Here is a 22994-nt window from a genome sequence, read left to right on the forward strand (position 1 = left end):
TGCCACCGAGGGGTAGATGGATGGTAGATGGCCAAATCGGAGATGAAGTGATCTTTCAGTTGCGGTGTCAGGTTTTGGCGAAAGTGTATTTGTGGTAGAGGGGGAAGAAGCCCTCATTTGCGACGTTGAGTCGGAGGCGGGCGATAGAGTGGCAGAAATATCCGACACCTTAACTTTCCATGTCATGGGCGCGGCCAAGGCCACCCAGTTCTGTCGAGAAGATTGCGCGCACAACGTGGAGACTAGCTGTGCAGCGAGAGATCGAAGCACGTGGGCTTCGTGAACTGCTGAATCGAAGCTGGCAAGCCTGGCAGTCCTGGCCACCGAGGAGCAATCTGACAAGGTCATGGTGGTTGGTGAGGAGCATCCTCCACGAGGCCGCAACTGAGGCCAAGACCCAAGGTACTGGGGTTCCAGGATCAATATCGCCTCAGTTGGCGCGCGTTACTCTTGCGACCAAACGCGTCACTGTGAAAGTGATTCCACAATGAGACGAAGAAGAGTCAGTTTCGCGCTTTGCAGACATCTTGGAGACTTGGACTACGACCAACAAAAGGACCGGCGGGGGAATGGGGAGAACAAGAAAAAAGGAAACAAGGTGGAGAAGTAAGAAGACATGCTCCCTGCAAAATCGCACTGTTTAGCAACAGGCTGGGATGGGACTCGCTGGAGAACATGGCCGAGACAGCATGCGGATCAACACCATTTCCATATACATGGACCATCACGGGCTTGATACTTGCCATCAGGGCTAAGAAAATCACGCAAGACGCTGGATAACGTGCCCTGGGGAGATCCGCGACATGAACCGTGCTCTTGTCTTCTAGCGAGCGAGAACTCGTCCATCACTGGGGCCAACCTCGAAGTTGACGGGTGGCCACGCCATCTAAACAACGCATTTCATCGGCATGCGCAGTGCCACTCAGGGGGCGGTATTTCTCGGTATGCAGGAATGTCTCAAACTCGCATGACGAGTCTTGGGTACCTAAGCAGCAACAGTCGATACGAGAATGTAATGGAAATCCAGAAAACGCGTCGGTTGCTATACCCAAGTCCCGGGCGGTACGTAAGGGTCCCTGTCGCCAAGAGGTGCCATCTTGTGCCTCTCGGAAGCCACCCTCGCGGGAATTGACTAATCGACTTCCGAGGCAACCCACGGGGCATGATCGCCCTTATGCTTACAGGGATCTTGAAACTTGTGGTTGAAGATCATGATCCTCCCGGTGTGCATAGGGGCTTTGCTGTACAGTGCACAGATGTGTGTGGTGCATAAATCTGGATCAGAGGCGACAAGGACGTGGCTGTGTGGTGAGACCTGAGCAGTTGCTAAGGGCTTCAAGAAACAGAAGCCATTGCGTAACCAACTCGCATTCGCTCACCCCAGCTTCTGCAAGCCAAGAATCAATCCTCAGGGGATATAACGAACTCGTTCACTCGTAAGAGAACCGGTGATATGGCGCAGGGAAACGAAAGAAGGAATGAAGGGCTGTCCACATGGACAAGGACCCCCTGCAATCTTTCCGCCGCCAAAGGATCTTGACGGGAATTATCATGCGGCATATGTGGAGATGGGACGGCAGAAGGTGGAGGTCAGCCCTGGAACGTTTGCGGCTGTCCCGTACGACACGTTGTGCCACTGCCGCGGAGAATGAGGATGAGGATCAAGTTGGTGACTTGGCAGGAAGCTGGAGGAATACAACGTTGGAGTCTTTGAAGGATTCGATGTCCTTTTGTGGCGATCGATGATGGCCATTTGGCCGAGCGTCGAACTATGCATGCAAGATGATCCTCTGAGGGCCCATTTGTGGAGATGAATGCGGGTCACTGAAATCTTGACAAACTTGGTACGTATTCTTTCATTCATTCTATCTAAGTTGATGGTACCATAGCTGTTTGCGTGTCTAGATAGGATATCAAGTCATCAACCGGTGATGAGTTTGGTCCGACACTTGTGTAAATGCATCAACGCTTGTTAATAACATGACTGAGCAGTCAACCACAAGAGCAACGTTTAGACCCTGGACCCAGCAACGCTGCTGCGACTAGACTGGACCTCCTCTGCAATGTCCGTAGTATCGAGCGCCTTATTGTCCTTGGTCTCGACAATCTCGTGCTGCGTCAGCTGCTGATCCACAGCCGCCCTCTCCTCAGCGGTCGCATCGGTGATATGCACTGCAACCTCGTCGCCAAACTGCTTTCCGATCTCCTCGAGTGATAGCCGGGCGGTCTCGGGCCAGAAGAAGTAGATCGCAGGCACGAAGAGAACACTCCAGACGATGACGACGAGGAAGTACTTCCAACCCACTTCTGCAAAGCCAATGGGTGCTGTTTGAAGGAGGATGATGGTGGCTTGTGATGGATGGTTAGCAGGGTCCCACTGCATTGTTGGATGCTTTGCTCACCGGCGAATTGGCCGAATAGGGAGAAACCGATGCCGATCGAACGAATTTCAGTCGGGAAAATCTCCGACACGTACAGGTACATGGTCGTGTTGCAGAAGGTTCCCTGGAAGGCGAGGTACAGGAACATGAACAAGACACCAATCGCATTACCTGCCTTGTTGCCAGTGCCGGCATACTGGGAGATCATGGCACAGTAGATGGATGTGGTGATGATGATGCCGACGAAGCCAGTCATGTACATCTTGCGGCGCGAGTTGACCTTGTCGTGGAGCCAGGCACCACCGGGGTTATAGATGAGCCCGGCAGTGGTCAGCCAGAGGGCCGAGAGGAGCAGAGGCATGTAGCCAGTCTGACCCAGGCTGGTATAGAGAATGACTGCATAGTTGTTCTGTCTCAAGTCAGCTAGACGTCTTTGACTGAAAGGCTTCTACTCACGATGATGAGAGGACCACCAAACTCAGCACCCCACTGTGTAAGAAACCCGATAATCATGCGCTTGCGGTAACTCTTCTTCTGCAGCACAGCCTTCCACGGGCTACCACCATAAGCAGCAAGCTTCTCAGCATCAAGCTGAAGCTGCTTCTCAATCTGGTAGTACTCTTCCCTAGCGACGAGATCCTCAGGGTCATTGGGCGACTTTCGAAGACGAGCAAGCACGGTCCAAGCCTCACCCTTGTTACCCTTGGACATGAGCCAACGTGGAGATCGTGGAACCCACGGGGAACCCAGGAGGAGCACCACGGGTGGCGCCACCTGGATGGCCAGGGGAAACCTCCATCCAAAGTCTTGGTTGTCGGAAAAGTAGACGGCGAAGCCGATCCACGAGGAGAGCATGTAGCCAAAGACGAGAAAGATGGCGTGGTGGCCGACGAGCCAGCCGCGAGCATAGGGACTCGACATTTCGGAGAGGTACATGGGCGTTACTGTTGCCATGAGACCTACACACATTCCCATGATCCATCGTCCGGCTTGGAACATGCTGTATCACAGTCAGCGCTGCGCGGTCATCACAGGATGGAATCTTACGCTAGACTTTGAGCACCGGCTTGTAGCACTCCGCCAAGAATACCGAGAGCACAGCCAAACTGGATACTTCGTAGACGGCCAAAGTAATCGCACGCCCACATGAGAATGAGGCAGGCAACGGCACCTCCAGCTGCAAAGAGGCCATTGGCGGTGGCGATAGCCGGCGTTGTGATTGTGTCGTAGCCAGGCTCGCCCACTTCAGGCAGGTCAAAGAACTTGTACCATCCCTTTTGGCCAATGGTACTGCCGATAATGGAAGCAGCATATCCATACGTCTAAAAGCTGGTCTCAGCAAGTAGGTCAAGCAAGACGCGTGAAATAGCATCAAACTTACAGTGCCTCCGAGAGCAACAAAAGCAATGACAAGCCTGTTGTACAGACTCGTCTGGTTCCCGGTTTGGGGCATGATTGACGCAATATGACGGGCAGTAGGGGGGAAAAGCACAGACAAGGAAGAGAAGAATGAGATTTGATGGAGAAATTGAAAAAGGAACTGCAGCAGTAATTAAAATGCAATCCCGGGGCGTGAAGAAGTAATCTTTGATGCAAGGCAGAGAGCACTGACTTGGCTTGTCTTGCTCTCGCCTGTGTTGCTGGCTGGGTTCACCCTGGCCTTGCTCAGGCCCACCTGTTTCTGCTGGGGTGTCATCGGTCGACCAAGCGGAAAGAGATACTTATGCAGATCCTGCCTGTTTTTAGATGCGTCTCCCATGGCTTTGCCGCAGCACCCACACATGCCTGTCTATATGGATCCTTCTCCCACGCGAGTCCTCCTCGCCGACCAACACAGCTACCTGTTTCGTGACAACCGAAGAGGGGGCTTTAGGACTGGGCTTGTCTCACTAGGAGGCAGGTCAGACGATGACATGCGGGTATGTTATGACTGATGGCTTGACCTGAAGCTGTGTCCACTGAGGAGACTGCATTGGGAAATACTACATAGTGCCCTCGTAAATCGCCACGAGGGAAAGCCCCTCTCAACTTATCAGCCTCAAACTCATCTTTCATCTATCTGCGCAACATGGACCCTTCGTACATGGAAAAGTCTTGGGACGAGCTTCCAAACCCCAAGCGCGTGTGGGTGGGAGAACCCGGCAGCCGCGAGGAGGGTCTTGGGAGACTTGTGCTTCTTACGCCTGAGAGGGTGGCTGCAGCTGCAAAGCAGATCAAGACTGGTATCCGAGTAAACCTTGGCTGGGACTTGAACAAGTTGGAGTACGCTTGCTTCAACCGACAGCCATGTGAGTTCAAGGTTGTGCCGATCTTGGGTGGCGTTGCGTTTGATGACATCTACGTTATGAATCCTCGTTTGTTGACCTGCATGAACTTGGCTTGTGCGGTGCTGATGTTATGATAGAGCAGAGTAGCCAGTGGGATGGTCTACGACACTTTTCTACACCTATTGAAGAGGGAAGCTCGGAGCGTGTGTTTTATGGCGGAACGACCAAAGAAGAGATTCTTGATCGTTCTAATGGCCGTATTGGTATCCAGCACTGGGCTCGTGAGGGTATTACAGGTTGGTACCTCTTTGGCCAACTGCTGTGAGACATACTGACCACCACAGGCCGTGGTGTCCTCATCGACTATGCCTCCTGGGCCAAAAAGAAGGGCATCGAATACACAACCTTTTCCCTCCACGCCATCAAGCTAACCGACATGCTCGAGATTGCCAAAGAGTGCAACATCACCTTTCAACGAGGCGACATCCTCTTTGTCCGCACCGGCGTCATCAAAGAGTGGGAGCAGGACATGGATGTCGAAGCCAAGAAGGCATATGCATCCTCCACGAACCCTCAGCATGCAGGTGTCGAGGGAACCTTGGACGTGCTCAAGTGGGTGTGGAATACGGGGTTTGCAGCTGTGGCCGGCGATGCCATCAGCTGGGAGGTTCGTCATGCAGTGCAAGATGGCAGATCTGAAGCTGACCAACGTACAGGTGTATCCCCCACCTCCAGGAACCATCTTGATGCACGAGTACATGCTCGCAGGATGGGGAATGCCCATCGGTAAGCTGTTAGCCTATCAAGCTGCTTTGTAGAAGCTGACGAGATGCAGGTGAACTATTTGATCTGGAGCGGCTAGCTGAGATATGCAAGCAACTCAATCGTTGGACCTTCTTTGTGTCTTCGTCGCCTTTTAACATGCAGGGTGGAATCTCTTCGCCGCCTAATGCGCAGGCCATCTTTTAGATGAATACAGTATAGATCGATGGCTGGAACAGTCTTTGGAGTAGGGCTGGGTTGTGTAGCATGTGGAATACAGCGAATGCCTACCCAATGTTTATTGACGTGGAATGTGAATATTAAAATCGAGGGTGTTATCATCTGAAATCTGTCATATACCACAGAGCGCAGGTAATATCGGTAGTATCTTGACGGGCGTCTGCAATGCTAAACATCAAGGCATACTGCAAATTCCACCCAAAGCAAAAACGAGAATCACCTTTAGAAATTCGAGTAAACATCACATGCCAAATCCATCACCAAATCCACAAACACATGAATTCCGCGACTGGACCCCAGACCACAACACCATCCTTAAAGCGACACCCCCGCAAAAATCCCACAGACCAAAAACGCACCATTAAAGGGAGCTACTGGCGGCAATCGTGCCTCGGGCCGAAGATCAAAGCGGCCTCATTAATGTCCTCACGCTAACCAGACACCCCCCTGCTCAGCCGGGTCCAGGGATCTTGCTAAAGAAACGTAAAAGCAACTTGATGAGATGTTGTCTGCAGCAAGCCTTTTGTCTCTGGTGGAGTTTAATGGTCAGTGAGTTCGCTCCCTGGCGAAGTTGATCCCCCGTATCCCGCATTAGTGCGTAAATCCTTTCGCTTTCCCTTGTTCTCTGGGGTTTCCGCGGCAAGATGATAATTCTGCCGCGGACGAGTGCAACCTTGGACGGCAGCGGAGTAACTCGTAGATAATTTTCGTAACGGCAGTTGTGGATAGGTCGCTTCCCCTTGTCCAGATGCTGCATATCGCCAGAAGCGTCCAACAGAGAGACATGAGCCGAAGCCAAGCCGGGACTTGATTCCTCTCGAGAACGGAAAGCCATTTTTCGGTTGCATAAGGAGCGGCGAGATGGTGCCATGAGTCAACTTGTCAGCCATATCCTCGTCGTACCCTTGTAGCCAACATCTGCCTCAAGGGGATCCATCAGGGACCTGGCCAGTTCTCTCTTTCCCCCCATATCCACAGTTGCAAAACTCCACACTGTCTCGTTTGATGTACAGTGATGGTATGTTCACAAGTTCCTAGAACCATGCAATCGGTTGCCTGAAGATCCTGATGTGAAAGGGGTGACGACCCACGTGAAAAATATGTCACCAAAGAATCAACGTGGTACGCCAAGTCTAGCCGTGCAGACTGGCATGGACCAACAAACCACTTCTTACATGTCCCATCCAGCTGGTAAATTCTGCCTCTCTAATTCTTCATCTGTTGGCTCTTTATCTGTGTGTCAGCTTCAGTTCGCCATTCATTCCCTGGAAGCTCTTTGAGAGCGATCGACAGCAGCCATGTCTGAGAAGGCGGCCATGGATCCGCCTCCGGGCCACGAATCGAATTTTGAGAATCCCGACCGAGAGATGTATTACATTTGCATCATCTCCAATTCGATTGCCATACCCGTATGCACGATATTCGTCTTTCTGCGGCTATTCGCCCGATATAGGCTGTCCATGAGGCTTCAGGCAGATGACAGTATGTTTTGACGTTGCTGATATTGGTTAATATAGATGCTAACCTGGTTTATAGTTGCTTGCATCATCGGATACGTAAGTCCTGGCTTACTTGTACCTTGAACGATGTGGGTTTCTAACATTGACAAGATCGGGTTCATGGGATACTGCATCATCTGTCTAATGAGTAAGCATCTCTTGGCCTTCGCACTGTATCTCTAGACCTAACCGTCTTCAGTGCTAAAGTATGGCGGCGGCTTACATCAATGGGATGTCCCCGAGGAGCTGTTGGTCAAGTACAATCAGGTACGGGGGTGTTGACTCGATGATATTCCCAAGTCCCCATTAACACCAACGCAGACCGTCTACGCCACCATGGTTAATTATGGCCCAACAGTCTTTGCCATCAAAGCCGCCATTCTCCTCTTCCTCGCTAGAATCTTTTCTCCTTACAAGACTTACGTCAAGTGGATATACGGCTTCCTCGGTATCATGGCCATCTACTACATCGTGATGATGGCTCTCAAGACACTCATCTGCCGACCGGTGCACAAGTTCTGGCATCCCGACACTGATGGCCAATGCTTCAACCAGAGAGTTCTCATCCTCACTGACAATGTCATCAGTCTTTTGAGTGATATCGTCGTCCTGCTCCTGCCATGCCCTTTGACAAAGAAGCTTCAAGTGGGACTCTGGGCGAAACTTAAGATTGCTGCCGTCTTTGGAGTGGGAGGGATCGCCTGCATCTTTGGTCTTGTGCGACTGGTTTTCATTATCAAGGACGGAGAGAGTGCTGACCAGACTTATGTCTTTGTGCAAATCAACCTGACAGGGTGAGTGGCCTCTGCTGTGACCGCATATTCGGTACTAACACATCCCAGCATCGCCGAGTGTGGCATCGGAGTCGTATGCGCCTGCTTCCCCTTTATGCCCATGCTTTGGAAATCCATCCTCCATAAAGACAAACCAGGCTACTCGACCAACTCCAAGTCACAATTCGAGATGATGAGCTCGCAGAAAAAGTCACGCAACACGACCCATACCCGCACAACGAGTGGCCATTTCAAGGACGAGACGGACAGCGACGAGAACGGCCTCATTCCACCTGGAAAGTCTTACGTCACCACCAAGGTCCGTGGAGGCGAGGACAACTCTGAGTGTAATAGTGCAGCTGGAGATAGCGCGGGAGGGTTTCGGCCGAGTATTGATGATACCCGCATTTACCGAACGGTCGAAGTTCGACAGTATGATGAGAATTAATCAGGTTCCATTCTGTATGCCGAGTTACTGTATTATTAGACACGCAGTAGTTATTCTGACAGGGCAAATGACCCGGCCTTTTTCTTCCAGTACACCTCTGTCAATTACAAGCCATATTGTGCCGATAACCCTATAAGGCTTCATCAAGGGTTAACAGATGGTTAACTGAAGTGTGTTATGTTTTGCCTAAGATAATTTGAGAGCCGACGTTCTAGAGCTGGCACTGCGACACGCCCCGTCAAAGACTTTAAGGCCTTGACACAGTGCCCCGCCAGGGCTAGTGTTGCTTGATGCACATAATCTTGCAATCTTAATACATGGGATAGAAAGCGGAGGGCTGCGACAGCTTGAGATAACCCGTTTCTTAACAAACATTGGCCAGTTGGTGTTTCGTCTGTGAAGAGGTTCAGCTAACTGATGTAATGACTGATTCAACAGCAGTCACCCATGGGAAAATGACTTTCTTAATCAAAATCTAAGTCTTGTCCTTGCCGAACCAGGCATCGAAAACCATGGCAGGAGGCTTTATTGTTCAACATTGGGCTTTTGGCCAGATAAACCGACCTGACATGATTTTCTATGCCAATCGCCTGGAGGTGAGCTGCCAAGGGGCATTTGAAGCCCAATCAAGAGTAGATACAAATGAGCTTGTAAGCATCCCAAATCAACAGCCTCATTTACCATTTCAAGTCTTTGGGATCGAGTTGCTGGCGACTGGCCCTCGTCTCCAGATTACAACGCAAGTAAAATTATCAAATGGTAGAGCGCATACCCATAGCTAATATTAGAACTAATCTCGACTTCCGCGTTATAATCATCCTTTTGGGATGCTGTGCTAAAGCAAGCGTTGGCTGCTATCGTGAGGGACTACTCAGTCGTCATGACTCGAAGTCCAGATCTACTGACTTACTCACGCTCTGGTGAGACATACGTTACTAAATTGCCACTTAGAACTTATAGTAACGATGAGCAGTATTTCCGACGGCGATTTAATAAGAAGCGCAGCGGTTTTGGAAGGCCATTCTCACAGGACATGAGCCCCATACTCTCGGCGGGTTTCCATCCAACAAAATAGCCTCGGTTCCGTGGTCTAGCTGGTCATGGCATCTCGTTAACACCGAGAAGGTCCCCGGTTCGAGCCCGGGCGGAATCACGATTCAGAAAGAATTACGTCCTTTCTTTTTGCTTGAACTATCTAAATCTGTTAGCATACTAACTCTGAGACACATGGCCGGCAAGGTGGACCATCGATCGCAGGGAAGTCGTCATATCTTTTGTAAATGCCATACGCCGAGGCCGTGTCGGGACTTGTCTTCATTTCACTTGGCTCTGCGATGCTCCGAGTTGGAGATCGCTGAGTGCTGATTGGCTTGTCAGGCTCGACCAACAATTCACCGCGCGGCGAGACGGAGATCCGAGCTAAAATCCCGTCATCAACCGAGCGCAGATCTACTACAGACTACGGGATATGTCCCGGCTTTAAGGCTCGGCGAGAGAATGCTTGTAGAGTACGCTAACTAGTAAAACACCGCCTAGAACCGAGAAAGACATGATAAAGCCCCGATGCTCTGGTGTATATAGATAGGAACAGGAAAGGCGCCAAAGAAATGGGGTAGATGAGTATGCCATCGATCAGACGAAAGTCATCACAAGAAGCTCCTGAAAATCCAAGTCGAACGACAATCAAGATGATGAACAATCTAACGACGAACCACTCCTCAATTCTATCTCCTGGGCCTGAAGAAAAAATGCCCCGAGATACAGCCCCACAAGACTCCGATGGGCTCTCCCTCAAGCCTGTTGGAGCGCCCAGCCCTCCTCCGAATGGTGGCCCCAGAGCCTGGTTGAACGTCCTTGGAAGTTTCATGCTCTACTTCAACACTTGGGGGATTCTCAACACCTTCGGAGCCTATCAAACATACTACGAGTCTGGAGAGCTCTTCGATGCGAGTTCCTCGGAGATATCCTGGGTCGGATCGATCGCTGCCTTTTTACTGCTGTTTGTTGGAATATTCGTTGGTCCCGTCTTCGACCGTGGCTACCTGCGAACTCTTCTTCTCGTAGGCAGCTTCATGGTCGTCTTTGGCCACATGATGCTCAGTCTCTGCGATTCCCTCTGGCAAGTTCTACTGGCCCAAGGCTTCGTCATAGGCATTGGGGCCGGGTGTCTGTTTGTCCCCTGCGTCGCCATCATACCTCAATACTTCAGCACAAGGATGGGGACTGCCTTGGGAATTGCTGCGTCTGGATCCGCCCTGGGTGGAGTCATCTATCCCATCGTTCTCTATCGGCTCATCGGCGAGATTGGGTTCCCCTGGGCTACTCGCGTCATCGGCTTCATCGTTTTGGGTACCCTCTTGATACCCATTGTTACCATGAGACTTCGAGTCCAACCCCCAAAGATCAGAGCCATGGTCGACATGACCGCCTTCACCGACATCAGCTACATGGCCTTTGTCCTCAACTCGCTGCTCGCCTACATGGGACTTTTCGTCATCTTCTTTTACCTATCCTACTACGCCGCGGCAGAACACATCACAGACGACTCTCTCGCATTTTACCTCGTCCCCATCTTTAACGCTGCATCAGTGTTCGGCCGCACTATACCCAACAAGCTTGCCGACAAGATCGGCCCTTTCAACCTTCTGGCGCCGTTTTCTTGCGTCTCTGGAGCCCTAATGCTCTGCATGATGGCCGTTCACTCCAAGGGCGCTGTTATTGTTCTGGCCATACTCTCTGGTTTCATGAGTGGCGCTCTTATTGGGCTTCCGCCAATTTGTCTTGCGGTCCTGACCAAGGACAAGTCTAGACTGGGAACCCGAATCGGTATGGGCTATGCCATCATTGCTCTGGGTGTTCTCATCAGTGGCCCAAGTGGTGGAGCTATTCTAAGCGGCAATGGCAACACTTTGCATTGGCACAACTTGTGGACGTTTGGTGGTGTGCCTATATGTCTTTCTGGGTTGGGCTATGCCGCCATTCGTGTGTCGATCTACGGCGCAAAGGTTAGGGTCAAGGCATAAGAACTACAACTTCTAGGAAATGTGTCAGGGGATCTTCATGGAATTGGAATAGAGAAAAGGATTCTGAAAAGTTCAATGCCAATACGGTCAGGGAGGAAGGATGGTGAGCCAGCAACAGCTACAGATCGGTGAAGAGGTGTTCTTTTTGTGAAGTTACAAAAATAGAGAATGATAAATCTGCAGACTCATGTACACAGTGCCTATGTTAGTGTGACACTAAAAAGCCACACGGATTTCGACTGTTCAAGCTACAATGTTAAGATACGAAGGCTTAGGGTAATTCTTCATGTCCCGTACTTGGTGTCTTGTTACCCTGAAGATGCTGCTCACTGACGTGGTCTTTATGGAGACATTACGATAAATATATCGTTATCATCGCCTTTATTTAGAGGGGAAGTCATAGTATTCATCTAATTCGAAAAACTTTACCCAATCTATCATCCCGATGATGATGTAGGCATCTCGTTGTGTCTGAACAGGAACAGCTCTTGTCATCATCCGTGCTTGGGTACATTTTCAAGGAGGCGAGTCTCGGAATCACCATTTAAAACGGTACCAACGTGTGGCCCATGCGTCCTGTGTTTGTACATCGCCCATACCGAGGCATTGGTGATTGCCACGCTTCACTGTTGCAGTCGGCTGTATCAAACTTGAAGGCCTGCTCTCCATGGCAGGAGATCTAACGAACCACGTTTCCCGCGTTGCACAGCCTCCTTCGAAGCGCTATAATCAGTCATACTAACCGATATCCCGCATTTTCAAGCATTAGCTGATCATCCTTGCTTATCATTTTCCCGTTTGGATGACCGTGGTTTTGCCTCTCAATCACAGTTGTTGGCGAAGGCCTCCACTCACGGACCCGCCCCCAAGTGTCCAATATGAGCGTGGAAATAATTCTCAACAGGTCCGTTGGTCCGACCTCGTATTCTAGGATGTTCTGAGAGCGTTTTAATTATTAGGCCAAGATGGCGGATCATGCAATTGGCTGTAGCATTTATGCCTGGTGAAGATCGACAATCTGGCTTGGCGTTGTGATCAAAGGATGTTCACAAGAAGCATTGGATAGCTGTGAAGTATTGATCCATGGGAGCTCTGGAAAGTGTTCAGATGAATTCGCGCTTTGTATCTGTCGTCATTAGTCAGTATTACTCTTTCAATATCTCGACAGTCCCAATTATTTACCTTTTGTACGGAACCCGCGGGACCCTCGGCCTGTGGATGCTGCTGATCGATAAGATAGTGAGGGACGGATCAGATTGGCGGAACACCATCACCACCAGCATGATGATCAACGACCTGAGTGGGACTGGACCCTATTGCCTTAATCCCAGTAAGGTTTAACGGTGTTACATCGCGAAGAGAGCTTTTCTCTCTTTTTCTCCGCTCTTTCTGTTGGTTTTTGTCGCCATTGTAAATGCTCGAGACCTTCGTCTCTGTCTAATACCTAAGGTAAGTAGATACATGAATGTCTTGCACGTTCGTGATTATTTGACTGACAATTTGCCCATATGCCAAGCTAGCCAACACCATGCTCGCGGCTCTTTGTGATGATCTGCTCTGAATCTCCATCCATGTACATCCCTGCTCGGCATATAACTCCCGGCGATCTCTTGGTGTCTCCTCGCCTTAACCCCATCTCAGGACCATAAAATTGAGAAAGGCGGATTACAAATAACAGTGGATAAAACCACAGCACATGTTGTCATTCCCAACCTTGCGATTGGATGTCCTAGTTCCTGCACACTATCCTCTTCCGCCCCCTGCCCGAGCCGCAACGAAACAGAGGGTAATGCCAAGTTACACAGCCCAGCTGCTAATGCTACGGCATCCCACGTAGATGACCATCACCAGCTTCCTGTCTCGTCATGGGGAGGAGACGGCCATGTGGATGTCGCCCGTACCTGGGCTAGTGCTACGGGGCTCCTGTTGGACCAAGGTTAAGCTTGATGAAAAAGTTTTCAACTAGGCAGGGTTCAAGGCGTGGCAGACGTAGGAGGCCGAGGCTAAATGTGGACTGTAGAGATGAGATTGATAACGAGAGCCAAGGAACTACACCGCAGACGCCGATCACCGCCGCAGCCGACGGCAGTAACCAGGAGATGCCAGCGAATCGGCGTTCTTTCGCTTTTTATAACCGAACGACCCGTCTTGGCCGGTAGTCGTTGGATTTCTTGTCCTGGATCGCTGCAGTTACAAGATGGGGGTTCATGCGGGCCAGCTTTTACGGATCGGCGGGCCACGGACTCCATTGTCAATGCATCGTGGGGTTCAAGGCTGGCTAGTCAGAGTTGGTGGAGGTTAGGGTCAGTCGCGGTGATGAACTTTCAACGCTGGGTAATAGATTGTTCTTGAGTGGGTGATTGCTTCCACTTGGGCGGGTTAATTAGGCCTGGCCTTATATAAGATTCACATAGCTCCCCTCGTCTGATCGTCCGGACACCTGGGAGTCGATTAGCTTCTGGATACACCTCCATCCACTTCTTTTTCTTTCATCTGGCCCTGAAACATCATCAGTGTCCAGGAGCCACGATGATTTATCCTTCACTTCCTGCGGCGGCGGCGGTTGCGCTGTCCATCCTGTCGCTTCCTGGTGCAACCGCCACTGCACTCCTCGAAGGATATGGCAGAGATCCCTACCCAGTTCCCTGTGCTCAGGCCTGCCAATTCGCCGGCCCAACTGCCCTGCAATGCCCCGAATTCGAAGGCCTGAGTGCCGAAGAGATGGCTCTGGCTTTCCCCTCGGGAGCTTGTATGGCCAACGACACGGCTTATCTGACGACGGTTGCCTGGTGCATTCACAGTTACTGCGACAAGAGTATCGAGACCTACAAGATTGCCAACTTTTGGGAGACCAAGCTCATTGCTGAGGATGGCGTTGTCCTTCGTTATACATACGAGGAAGCCTTGGCGCAGATCGATCCCAAGAAGCCTCCCCAGCCTCTTGATCTCGCCGAGACCGTTGTCAACCGGACTATTGCGACTACGGAGGATGTATACATCGGCTTTCTGAACGCTGTCAAGGCGTACCAGGCCAGTGGGAAGAATGAATCCAAGTATTCGTGAGTTCGAACTGGCTATTGGGGGCTGATCGATGGCTAACTTGGGGCAGGCTTGTGGTATTCCTCTCGTGTGTCATCATCCCGATTGCCTTTTCCTTTCTTCGCTTCGTCTGGATCCCCGAACGTCTTCGAAGCAAGTTATACGCCTACCTCATCAACCCTCCGGCTTTTGGCAAGAAGCACAGTGCTCCTGTTCTGGGTCTCGGAATAGTTCCAACGCGAGGCCAGGCTTTGTTCATCATGTACATCATTGCCATCAACACCTTGGCCGTATTCGAAGGGTACCCCAACTTTCAACCCAACGGCTACTTTCCGGATCGTCGATACGAGTTGATGCGTCAGATCGGTAACCGTGCCGGTGTCATCGCTTTTGCCAACCTGCCACTTCTCATTCTCTTCGCTGGAAGAAACAGTTTATTGCTTTGGTTGACTAATTGGTCCCACTCGACATTTCTTCTGCTTCATCGATGGATTGCTATGATTTCTATCATCCAGGTTGTGGTCCACTCGCTTCTGTGGCTTCAGATGATGGTTGAGTCTGACTCTCACGCCGAAGCTGTCACATACCCTTACTGGTACTGGGGTATTGTCGGTACCCTCGCCTTCTGTCTCTTTTGGCCATTCTCTCTCCTTTGCGTGCGAAAGATCCTCTACGAAATCTTCCTCATCGCGCACATTTGCCTTGCTGTTTTGGCTATCGTCGCCTCTTGGTATCACATTTGGTACTTGTACGAAGACTCGAGCGGTTTCGAGATCTGGCTGCTGATCGCGATTGCTCTTTGGGGATACGAGAGACTTTTGCGTGTTCTCCGAGTATCCCACCATGGCATCAAGAGAGCTCACATTACACGCATCGAAGGCGACCAGTACATCCGCCTTGATATCCCAGAAGTCGACTGCCATGGCCACTGCTACATCTACTTCCCAACTCTCACCTGGCGCGTCTGGGAGAACCACCCATTCTCCGTTGTCAAGTGCAGTGTCGGTCAACTCAGCAACAACATCATTGATTCGAACTCGAGCGCTCGATCGCAGTCCGAGACTGAGGGTCCAACAGCGATGGACCCGGACTCTAAAGAGACTGGGAATGTCACTGCAAATAGAGATGTCATTGCCATCCGTACTGTTCATACTCGGCCTGGCATCACCCTTTTCATCCGAGCTCAGTCTGGCCTGACCAAGAAAATTGCAGTCAAGGCCAACACTGAAGGCGGAATTCCGGTGCTTATCGAGGGCTCATATGGCCATGGAAGCACCAACGCCTTCACCCCGACCACCGAGTATCCTAACGTTCTCTGCATTGCTGGCGGCGTTGGAATCACTGGTATCCTTCCCGCTCTCAACAGTTCCTTGTCCATGTTCGCCCGCCCCCTCGGAACCACCAAACTGTACTGGGGTATCAAGGACAGAGGCCTGGTAGATGCCGTAAAGAGCATGATTGTGGGCGATTCTAAGGACGGAGAGAAGGGTGACGAAACCAACTGGGGCCATGTCGAATCTCATGTGACGATCGGGTCGCGGATGAACATCAGGCAGGTACTATCCGACGAGTTGGAGAACACTCCTGGTGGAACTATAGTGGTTGTATGCGGTCCCCATGCCATGTGCGACGAGGCTCGATACGCGTGTGCTGGCTTGGCTCGGCATGGAGCGAAGGTTCGCTATGTCGAGGAGTCTTTCTCTTAGTAGAATTAGAGTATAAGTATAAGATGGAGACTTCGCTGGAAGTAATAAAACCTTGGATCATTGTTACGAGCAGACGTGATATTGGCGGCCCTTCTTCTTATCATCAATGACGTCTCCAACCAAGGCCGTCATCCACATCAGCGAAAGACACACTTATCGGCACATGGCACCGGAACACACGGTGGGAACTTTGGAAATGATGTCAGAACCAGCTGGCATACCCATCCCCTTGAAATGCGTAAGGTGCTTTTTGCGTACTGGGGGGGGGGGGGGGGGTAAGGATCCAATCAAAATGGCTAAAATGCACGATACTTGCTATCATACCTATTTTAGCTGAGAGGCAAAGTCCTCAAGTTACAACTCTTTCTAAGGCGATTCCTAGTTGCCATCTTGTACTGAGACGAAGGTGGGGAAACAGGTCCACAAATACCTAAAAAGCACCTTACGCATGTCAAGGGGATTGGGGAATGCCGCGCGATAGCACCAAACTTTCAACTACTGTCGATCGGCAGTTGGAGAAACCAATCTCTCCTGTGATTGAGCTGAAGGTCGAAGGCTATTCTATTTAGCTGGATACGTTCGACTGCTCATTGGCTTTCACAAACGTAATTGCGCATGGTTATCAGACGGTTGGTTCCGATCGTCACCGCTCGCACAAGTATAACTCCAGCGTCGCGGACAGGCCGGATGCCAGATGTTTCCTCACCAGCTCTCATCCAAAATAAGCTTATTTAACACCAGAATCGCAATATGGCTCCTCCAAAGAAGGCTCTCATCGCCATCACATCCGCTCACGCCCCTCTGTACGAGGGAGGCAAAGAGACTGGTAGCAGAACCCTTCTCCGAGCATCCGCCGTCACTCGCTGACCGCAGACAGGACTCTTTATTACCGAAGCCCTCCATCCCTTCAATGTCTTCAAGGAAGCAGGCTTCGAGACTGATCTGGTCTCTGAAACGGGCACCTGTCAACCCGACTGGCTCTCAACCACCAAAGACTGGCTGCCGGAAAAGGACCGTGAGGTTTGGGAGGATCACGATAGCGAGTTCCGATCCAAGGTTGACAAATTGTTGAGACCCAGCGATATTCATGCTGAAGATGTGAGTATTTCTGCAAAGTATTTTTATCCGTTTATGCTGACTTGATGGACTTAGTACGGCTTATTCTTCGCCTCGGCTGGTCACGCGTCTTTGATTGACTACCCGGAAGCCTCGGGTCTTCAATCGATTGCATCCAAGATCTACGTCGATGGAGGTATTGTATGCGCTGTGTACGGTTATCCCTGACGCTGTATGACCCAGTATCTAATGGCCATTCCAGCTGTCACGGCGGTGCCATCTTCCCCAACACCATTGACCCTCGAACTGGAAAGTCCATCATCGCCGGCAAGAAAGTGACAGGTTTCACCACCAAGGGCGAGGAGGAAGAGGGTGTCCTGGACACCATCAAGAGCTGGCATAGACCCACCATCGAGGCTGCTGCGGCAGATGCCGGTGCCACTTGTGAGTCTTGGCGATAAAGTCTTGCAATAATCTTCTAACAAGCCCCTAGACATATCTCCTCCAGGTCCCTGGGATGCCTTCACCCACACTGATGGTCATATCGTGACGGGTGCGAACCCTGCGAGCGCCCATGTCACAGCCGAGGCTGCCGTCAAGGCTTTTAATACACTGTAGCCATGATGTCCAGGAGGAAAAAGTTAAAGGGGGGATTGCAGATGCAGAAACTGAGGCTGATCACCCCGTGGGGCGAAAGTGACAGGTCACCTAGGCTGAACAAACAAGGCTGAATTGAAAGTGTTTTGTCTCATTCTATGAAACTCTCAATTTTAAACGATTAGTGGCGGCGCCTCCTGGACCCTTCAGGCTGCCGGTTCGAGACAACGACCAGCATCGCCAGTCATGTTTGGTGTCAGCCACGCGCCCATGATTTTAATGTGTGCCCCATCCATCTTGTCTCACACGGTGCGCTTGGTCTCCTATTGTTCGATGCTATCAGATCAGCGGCCCATTTCCCTGCAAAACACGTTTCTCGAAATCAACAACCAGGCCGCCCTCTCTTCAACTCTGCCACTGGCACAGAGACTATGGCACGTCCCGAATCCAGAACCGAAACGGTGATCTGCTCGAATGTCATTCAAACGGTTGCCTCGGGATCAACAACATGATCAAGGGCAATGAAAAAGCCTTGCGCATGGCCTTGGCTCGGGAGCCTGATCGTGAAGCCACCAAGGAAACTCATCTTATCGGCGACTTGGCATTGGAAGCGGGCCAATAACCGATCACAACATGATTTATGCTTATGTAGGGCGTCGATGGCTTTATGACTAGATCTGCCACAATCGGGGCCCAGAACTGTCTTCTTACGCTTTGCGGCCCATGGCGTTCCTCACATGCCTCCTGTAATCCGCCTGCCAGGACGCCTGACAGCAGAGGAATGCAGGGATTTTAGGAAAATCCTCCCCTCAATAAACAGAGCCTCCTTCTTGTCTCTCAAAAATCCCATCATCGTTACCTACATTCTTCATCTTTACTCTCAACATGCGGACTCTATCGCTTGTGCTGTTTTCGCTGACTGGGATCTTGGCTTTGGAGAACGGCAGTGATAATGGAGGTGTTGGGGCGGTCCAAATGCCAGATTGCGCAGTACGTAACCCGATCCCAAGCTCAGAAGCCGCTACTCACATCTTCTTCCAGGTAAATTGCATCAAAGAACATGTACCCAACTCCGGCTGCGACCTGCCTCACATTACATGTCTATGCGATCCCGACTTCCGAACAAAGCACGGCCCTGCAATCGCACCTTGTCTCATCGTGTTGTGTGATGCCAACGAGATCAACAAAGTTCAGAATGCTTGGAGAGATCAGTGCGACGGGGTACCTAGCACGCAAAAGGACCAGGAGAGTGTCAAGTCTTTAGTAGAGGAGGATGCTTCAACTGCCGTCGTTGTTTCTGCCTCGTCGAAGATTGCGATAAGCGACGTTACCGTGCAGACTTCAAGAACGGAAGTATCCAACATCTTGGCTCGAGTCCTGGTCGAAAAGGCTTTAATACCAACGACCATGATATCGATGCAAAAGCTGGCGCCAAGATTAACCCCACTGAGGTCAACACCGAGACGAACCCCAACACCAACAACCTCGAGTTCAACCTCGAGCGAAACTTCAACTTCAACTTCAAGCTCGACCCCAAGACGAACGCCTACGCCAACGCCGAAATCCTCGACGAGTTCTACCAGCTCATCAGAAAGCGAAACGGAATCGACAAGCTCGACAACGAGTAGCACGTCCACAGGGACACAAAAATCGACCCCAACCCCAACCCCGGCTAGAACCCCAGTGCCAAACAGCAATCAGTCAGGCCAGGGGCTTACTACGGGCGCCAAGGCTGGCATTGGTGTTGGAGTATCCTTTGGTGTTGTCGGAATGGCTTGTCTTGCGGCAACTCTGTGGCTCAGAACACGAGAGAAGGCCCCTCCTGTCACACCTACGCAAGAAATCCAGGATGTAGGCAAGGGGGGGTTGTCAGCTACAACGGCTCAACGTTTGCAAGCACCGGAGATTGATGGACGTGAAGCTCCACGGGAGTTACTTGCTTGACCTTGCCCAGTAGGAGTGCATGTTGAGGGAGAATTTCGGTATCGATTTTGAGGTTGTACGTGTAGATTAGAAATTGCTCTTAATAACTACCATTGCTATATTGATAATAGGACGCATTTTAATCTCTCAGGAGGGTTGTGGCATGTATGAGCACGTCTTCATCTGATCATCGCCCTGTGCCGTCAAAAGGTTGGTCAAGATAGTACAGTAGGGTGACTCTCGAGTCTTGTAACGCTGAGGACCCAATGGTAAGCCTCAGATATCAGTTAACAGTTTCTCCCCTTCTAAACAGGGCTCACGAGAACTAGAGGATACTTGAATGCAGGCTAGCCACCCAAAAGAGCCTCAACCAGGGTGGCCAGCGTCTGTATTGAGGTTAGACTGTACGAGGGACGACAACTGGTTCTGCTGCAGACGAAATTCAACACTCAGCTTCTTAGCTCCGGGAGCCACCCGGCGCCGCGGGGAATTATTTTGAACTTGACCATGGAAAGAGTAGTTTCAGATCCTCTTCGTGGACTACCAAGGCTAAACACATCCAGACCACTTACTGCTATTTTAAGTGGTGGCGCCGTGTAAAATTGCCCTAATCGGCAGTTGGGTAGGGTTTCACATGATCCAGGTCTAAATGCCTCAACTCGAACATTCGGCGATCGAATCGTGCTCTTTACTAATGTGCATGACACTGCTTCCTCATGAGACGAGAAGCACATTGATTAATAATTCTTCAAGTCGAAATAAGATTCATACCAGTCCTGGTCCGTTCCCCTTGCTAGTCAGGCGGTACTTGACGGTTCATCGGGTGCGTTACCGCGTGCTCGGGTCGGGGAACGCGTCTCCGACGCAATCAACGAATCGGCGATGCTGGAGACTTTCCTTGCTCGTGGTCCGAGAGCCTCCGGGTTACATTGTTTCGAGGCCTGGCTCGTGACGTCTTCAGAGTTCTGTGCTACTGCACGGGCAATATGTAAGACCTAACCACGTTGCAAGTCAGAGCGCGATCCAACCCAAGGTCAGCCTCAACTTCTGAAACTGAACCTCCTCGTGCTCGTGGGAATGAAATGAAGGAGTTTCTCTTTTTGGTTTTTGTAAACAGCGGTGAAGCGACTGAGACACATTAAACAAAGCAAAGCTGAAGCCCGCAATCTTTTGCGATTTCGCCCAAACAGAGCAAGCGGGATCGACGACATCAGCGTCATCACCCCGCGCTACGAGTCATGGTCCCAAGAAAATGGGTGTTCCCGATAAAACCCAGCCAAACACGTTGTGCCATGAGCTGAGCTAGGAACCACTAGCGTCGAGTCTGGGTGTTGAGGGGGCGAGTCGTTGAGGCGCGCGGGGAAAAGTACCTACGATACTGTAGATCGCGGTCACAAGCAGACAATAAAGTTGTTTTTAAATGGCCCGAGGGGGCGACGTTCTAGAAAAAAAGGGATTGCTGTCGTCCTCTCACCTCTTCTTCTCCAAGTGAAGCCATCGCCACATCCTCCATGGCAGTCGATCCGAACGCGACGACGGTAGAACCTACCGGCATCGGACGCACCCTTCTCGGCCTCACGTTATTTTTTCCGTTTCCCGTTGTGATAGTGATTGTTTTGAGATGTTGGGTCAGGTTAAAGCACAAGGTGTTTGGTGTGGATGATTGGCTCATGGTAATTGGATGGGTAGGTCGTACACATTCCCCGAGCTGTTCAAGGCTAATGGCAAGGATCAAGATGCTATATATGGGCGTTACAGGCGTCGTTGCTCGAGGGGTATACGCAGGGATTGGGACGAGAGATGCACAATTGAATGCCAAAATGCAGAGTGACGGCCGGAGAGTGAGTCGCGTCCAACATCGCAAAGGACCTGCTGACAACCCATTGGCAGTTTCTCTATTACTTTCAGGTCATCTATTGCTGCTCGTTACTATTCATCAAGGGATCCATCTGCGTCATGCTCCTCCGAATCGCCGTCGGACGAACCTACCGCATCATCATCTGGGCGACACTGATATTCTCAACCCTCTCCACCACGGTCGTCATTATTGGCCTATTTGTCATCTGTCGACCGATATCCGCCGCTTGGGGTCACCCTGGAAAATGCTCCCCAACTGTTGTCATCGCGAGCCTCGGATATCTCGTCTCAACTGGTGCCGTTGTGACAGATTGGACTTGCGCCATTTTGCCTGGATTCATGCTTTACAAGACGAACATGAAGACTTCAATGAAGATATTAGTTACCATAATTCTGGGATTGGGTGTTCTGTAGGTCCCACTGTTGCTTTTTTTCCTCTGTTCGAATCATACTGACTGAGATAGTGCCTCCGTTGCGACCATCATCAGGTTCCCTGATGTGAAGTATTACACACGACCTGATGATTACTTATGTGAGTTAACGAATTCGGTATTCAGGCTTAGGCTAACCATGAGCTAGACAACGTCGCAAATATTGTTATTTGGTCAATAGTGGAATCCGGAGTAGGAATCATCGCTGTTTCACTACCTTCTCTAGGAAGACTTCTCAAGAACCGATTCCACACCGAGTCATCGAGCGGCCAACCTCCCGCCGCCCAAGTCGTGCCGTACGCAGGATCGAACAGAGCAACCATCACGACCAACACTTCAGCAGGCTCACGGCCTTTCCACAAGAGCGTGGGTTCTAGCATGGTGGGGGATGAAGACAGGGATCGGTTTGATGATGGAGCGTCTAGTCGAAAGATTTATGTCCAAGTCGATTTGGAGATGCAGTCATTGGAGAGGCCTATGACGCCCCGGAGGTCGCATGGGTCTCAGGATGAGCTTGTGAGACAGTAATTAATACAGCTACGAGGAGATGATGAAATGAGATATCAAGACTTTAATGCCCAAGACTAGACTATGTAATCCACATAATTCAACAACGGATACGTCCGAGACTTTTGCCGCTGCTCAGCTGGCAGATGGCATTAAAATCCCCAGATCTTACAAGGTGGTTGCTTTCGTGCATTCAAATTTCAACAGTGGGCTCAGGACATGTTTAAACGAACGAATAGACAAGTTTACTACTTCATAGTAATGATTTGTTTGCTATCTGAAAATGACTACCCAGCGGCACATCCTCGCCCTGCCCCAGGTCATTCACTTCTCTTCCGCTTCTTCTTGTATCTCTCCTCCTGGCACTTGAGACACCCCGACTCATTCACCTTGGTTTGGCCCTTGATCGTGCGCTTGGGACAATCCGCTCTGCCCGATTTGCATTTCACTTCATTCATCTGAAAGTTGACCACGAAGCCGCACTT

The 22994-nt window shown here is 50.8% G+C and overlaps 8 protein-coding genes across 8 annotated transcripts; 7 read left to right on the top strand and 1 right to left on the bottom strand.

Annotated features, from left to right (window-relative positions):
- Nucleotides 1–2011: 2011 nt before the first annotated feature.
- On the bottom strand, nt 2012–3834 carry NCS57_00966500 (MFS domain-containing protein; the record flags this gene model as incomplete). The annotated part of the gene is made up of 5 exons (XM_053059434.1): nt 2012–2349; nt 2403–2790; nt 2838–3381; nt 3429–3703; nt 3763–3834. The coding sequence occupies 5 exons, from the start codon at nt 3832–3834 to the stop codon at nt 2012–2014; spliced, it is 1617 nt and encodes a 538-aa protein (XP_052911505.1).
- Nucleotides 3835–4449: 615 nt separating this feature from the next.
- On the top strand, nt 4450–5617 carry NCS57_00966600 (uncharacterized protein; the record flags this gene model as incomplete). Its single annotated transcript, XM_053059435.1, has 5 exons — nt 4450–4735; nt 4786–4944; nt 4993–5315; nt 5365–5434; nt 5484–5617. 5 exons carry the CDS (start codon nt 4450–4452, stop codon nt 5615–5617), a joined length of 972 nt encoding a protein of 323 aa, XP_052911506.1.
- Nucleotides 5618–6948: 1331 nt separating this feature from the next.
- Nucleotides 6949–8370, top strand: NCS57_00966700 (uncharacterized protein; the record flags this gene model as incomplete). The annotated part of the gene is made up of 6 exons (XM_053059436.1): nt 6949–7132; nt 7187–7206; nt 7261–7297; nt 7349–7416; nt 7471–7943; nt 7992–8370. The coding sequence occupies 6 exons, from the start codon at nt 6949–6951 to the stop codon at nt 8368–8370; spliced, it is 1161 nt and encodes a 386-aa protein (XP_052911507.1).
- Nucleotides 8371–10058: 1688 nt separating this feature from the next.
- Nucleotides 10059–11393, top strand: NCS57_00966800 (MFS domain-containing protein; the record flags this gene model as incomplete). Its single annotated transcript, XM_053059437.1, has 1 exon — nt 10059–11393. The coding sequence occupies one exon, from the start codon at nt 10059–10061 to the stop codon at nt 11391–11393; it is 1335 nt and encodes a 444-aa protein (XP_052911508.1).
- A 2529-nt stretch (nt 11394–13922) lies between these two features.
- NCS57_00966900 (Ferric oxidoreductase domain-containing protein) lies at nt 13923–16138 on the top strand (the record flags this gene model as incomplete). The annotated part of the gene is made up of 2 exons (XM_053059438.1): nt 13923–14452; nt 14503–16138. The coding sequence occupies 2 exons, from the start codon at nt 13923–13925 to the stop codon at nt 16136–16138; spliced, it is 2166 nt and encodes a 721-aa protein (XP_052911509.1).
- A 750-nt stretch (nt 16139–16888) lies between these two features.
- On the top strand, nt 16889–17812 carry NCS57_00967000 (uncharacterized protein; the record flags this gene model as incomplete). Its single annotated transcript, XM_053059439.1, has 5 exons — nt 16889–16964; nt 17016–17236; nt 17291–17406; nt 17457–17638; nt 17688–17812. The coding sequence occupies 5 exons, from the start codon at nt 16889–16891 to the stop codon at nt 17810–17812; spliced, it is 720 nt and encodes a 239-aa protein (XP_052911510.1).
- Nucleotides 17813–18676: 864 nt separating this feature from the next.
- Nucleotides 18677–19419, top strand: NCS57_00967100 (CFEM domain-containing protein; the record flags this gene model as incomplete). The annotated part of the gene is made up of 3 exons (XM_053059440.1): nt 18677–18781; nt 18833–19054; nt 19114–19419. The coding sequence occupies 3 exons, from the start codon at nt 18677–18679 to the stop codon at nt 19417–19419; spliced, it is 633 nt and encodes a 210-aa protein (XP_052911511.1).
- Nucleotides 19420–21534: 2115 nt separating this feature from the next.
- Nucleotides 21535–22530, top strand: NCS57_00967200 (uncharacterized protein; the record flags this gene model as incomplete). The annotated part of the gene is made up of 4 exons (XM_053059441.1): nt 21535–21555; nt 21605–21981; nt 22036–22103; nt 22151–22530. 4 exons carry the CDS (start codon nt 21535–21537, stop codon nt 22528–22530), a joined length of 846 nt encoding a protein of 281 aa, XP_052911512.1.
- Between the last annotated feature and the right edge of the window lie 464 nt (nt 22531–22994).

The sequence above is a fragment of the Fusarium keratoplasticum genome, chromosome 7 (genome assembly GCF_025433545.1).
Source record: "Fusarium keratoplasticum isolate Fu6.1 chromosome 7, whole genome shotgun sequence".
Taxonomy (NCBI): domain Eukaryota; kingdom Fungi; phylum Ascomycota; class Sordariomycetes; order Hypocreales; family Nectriaceae; genus Fusarium; species Fusarium keratoplasticum.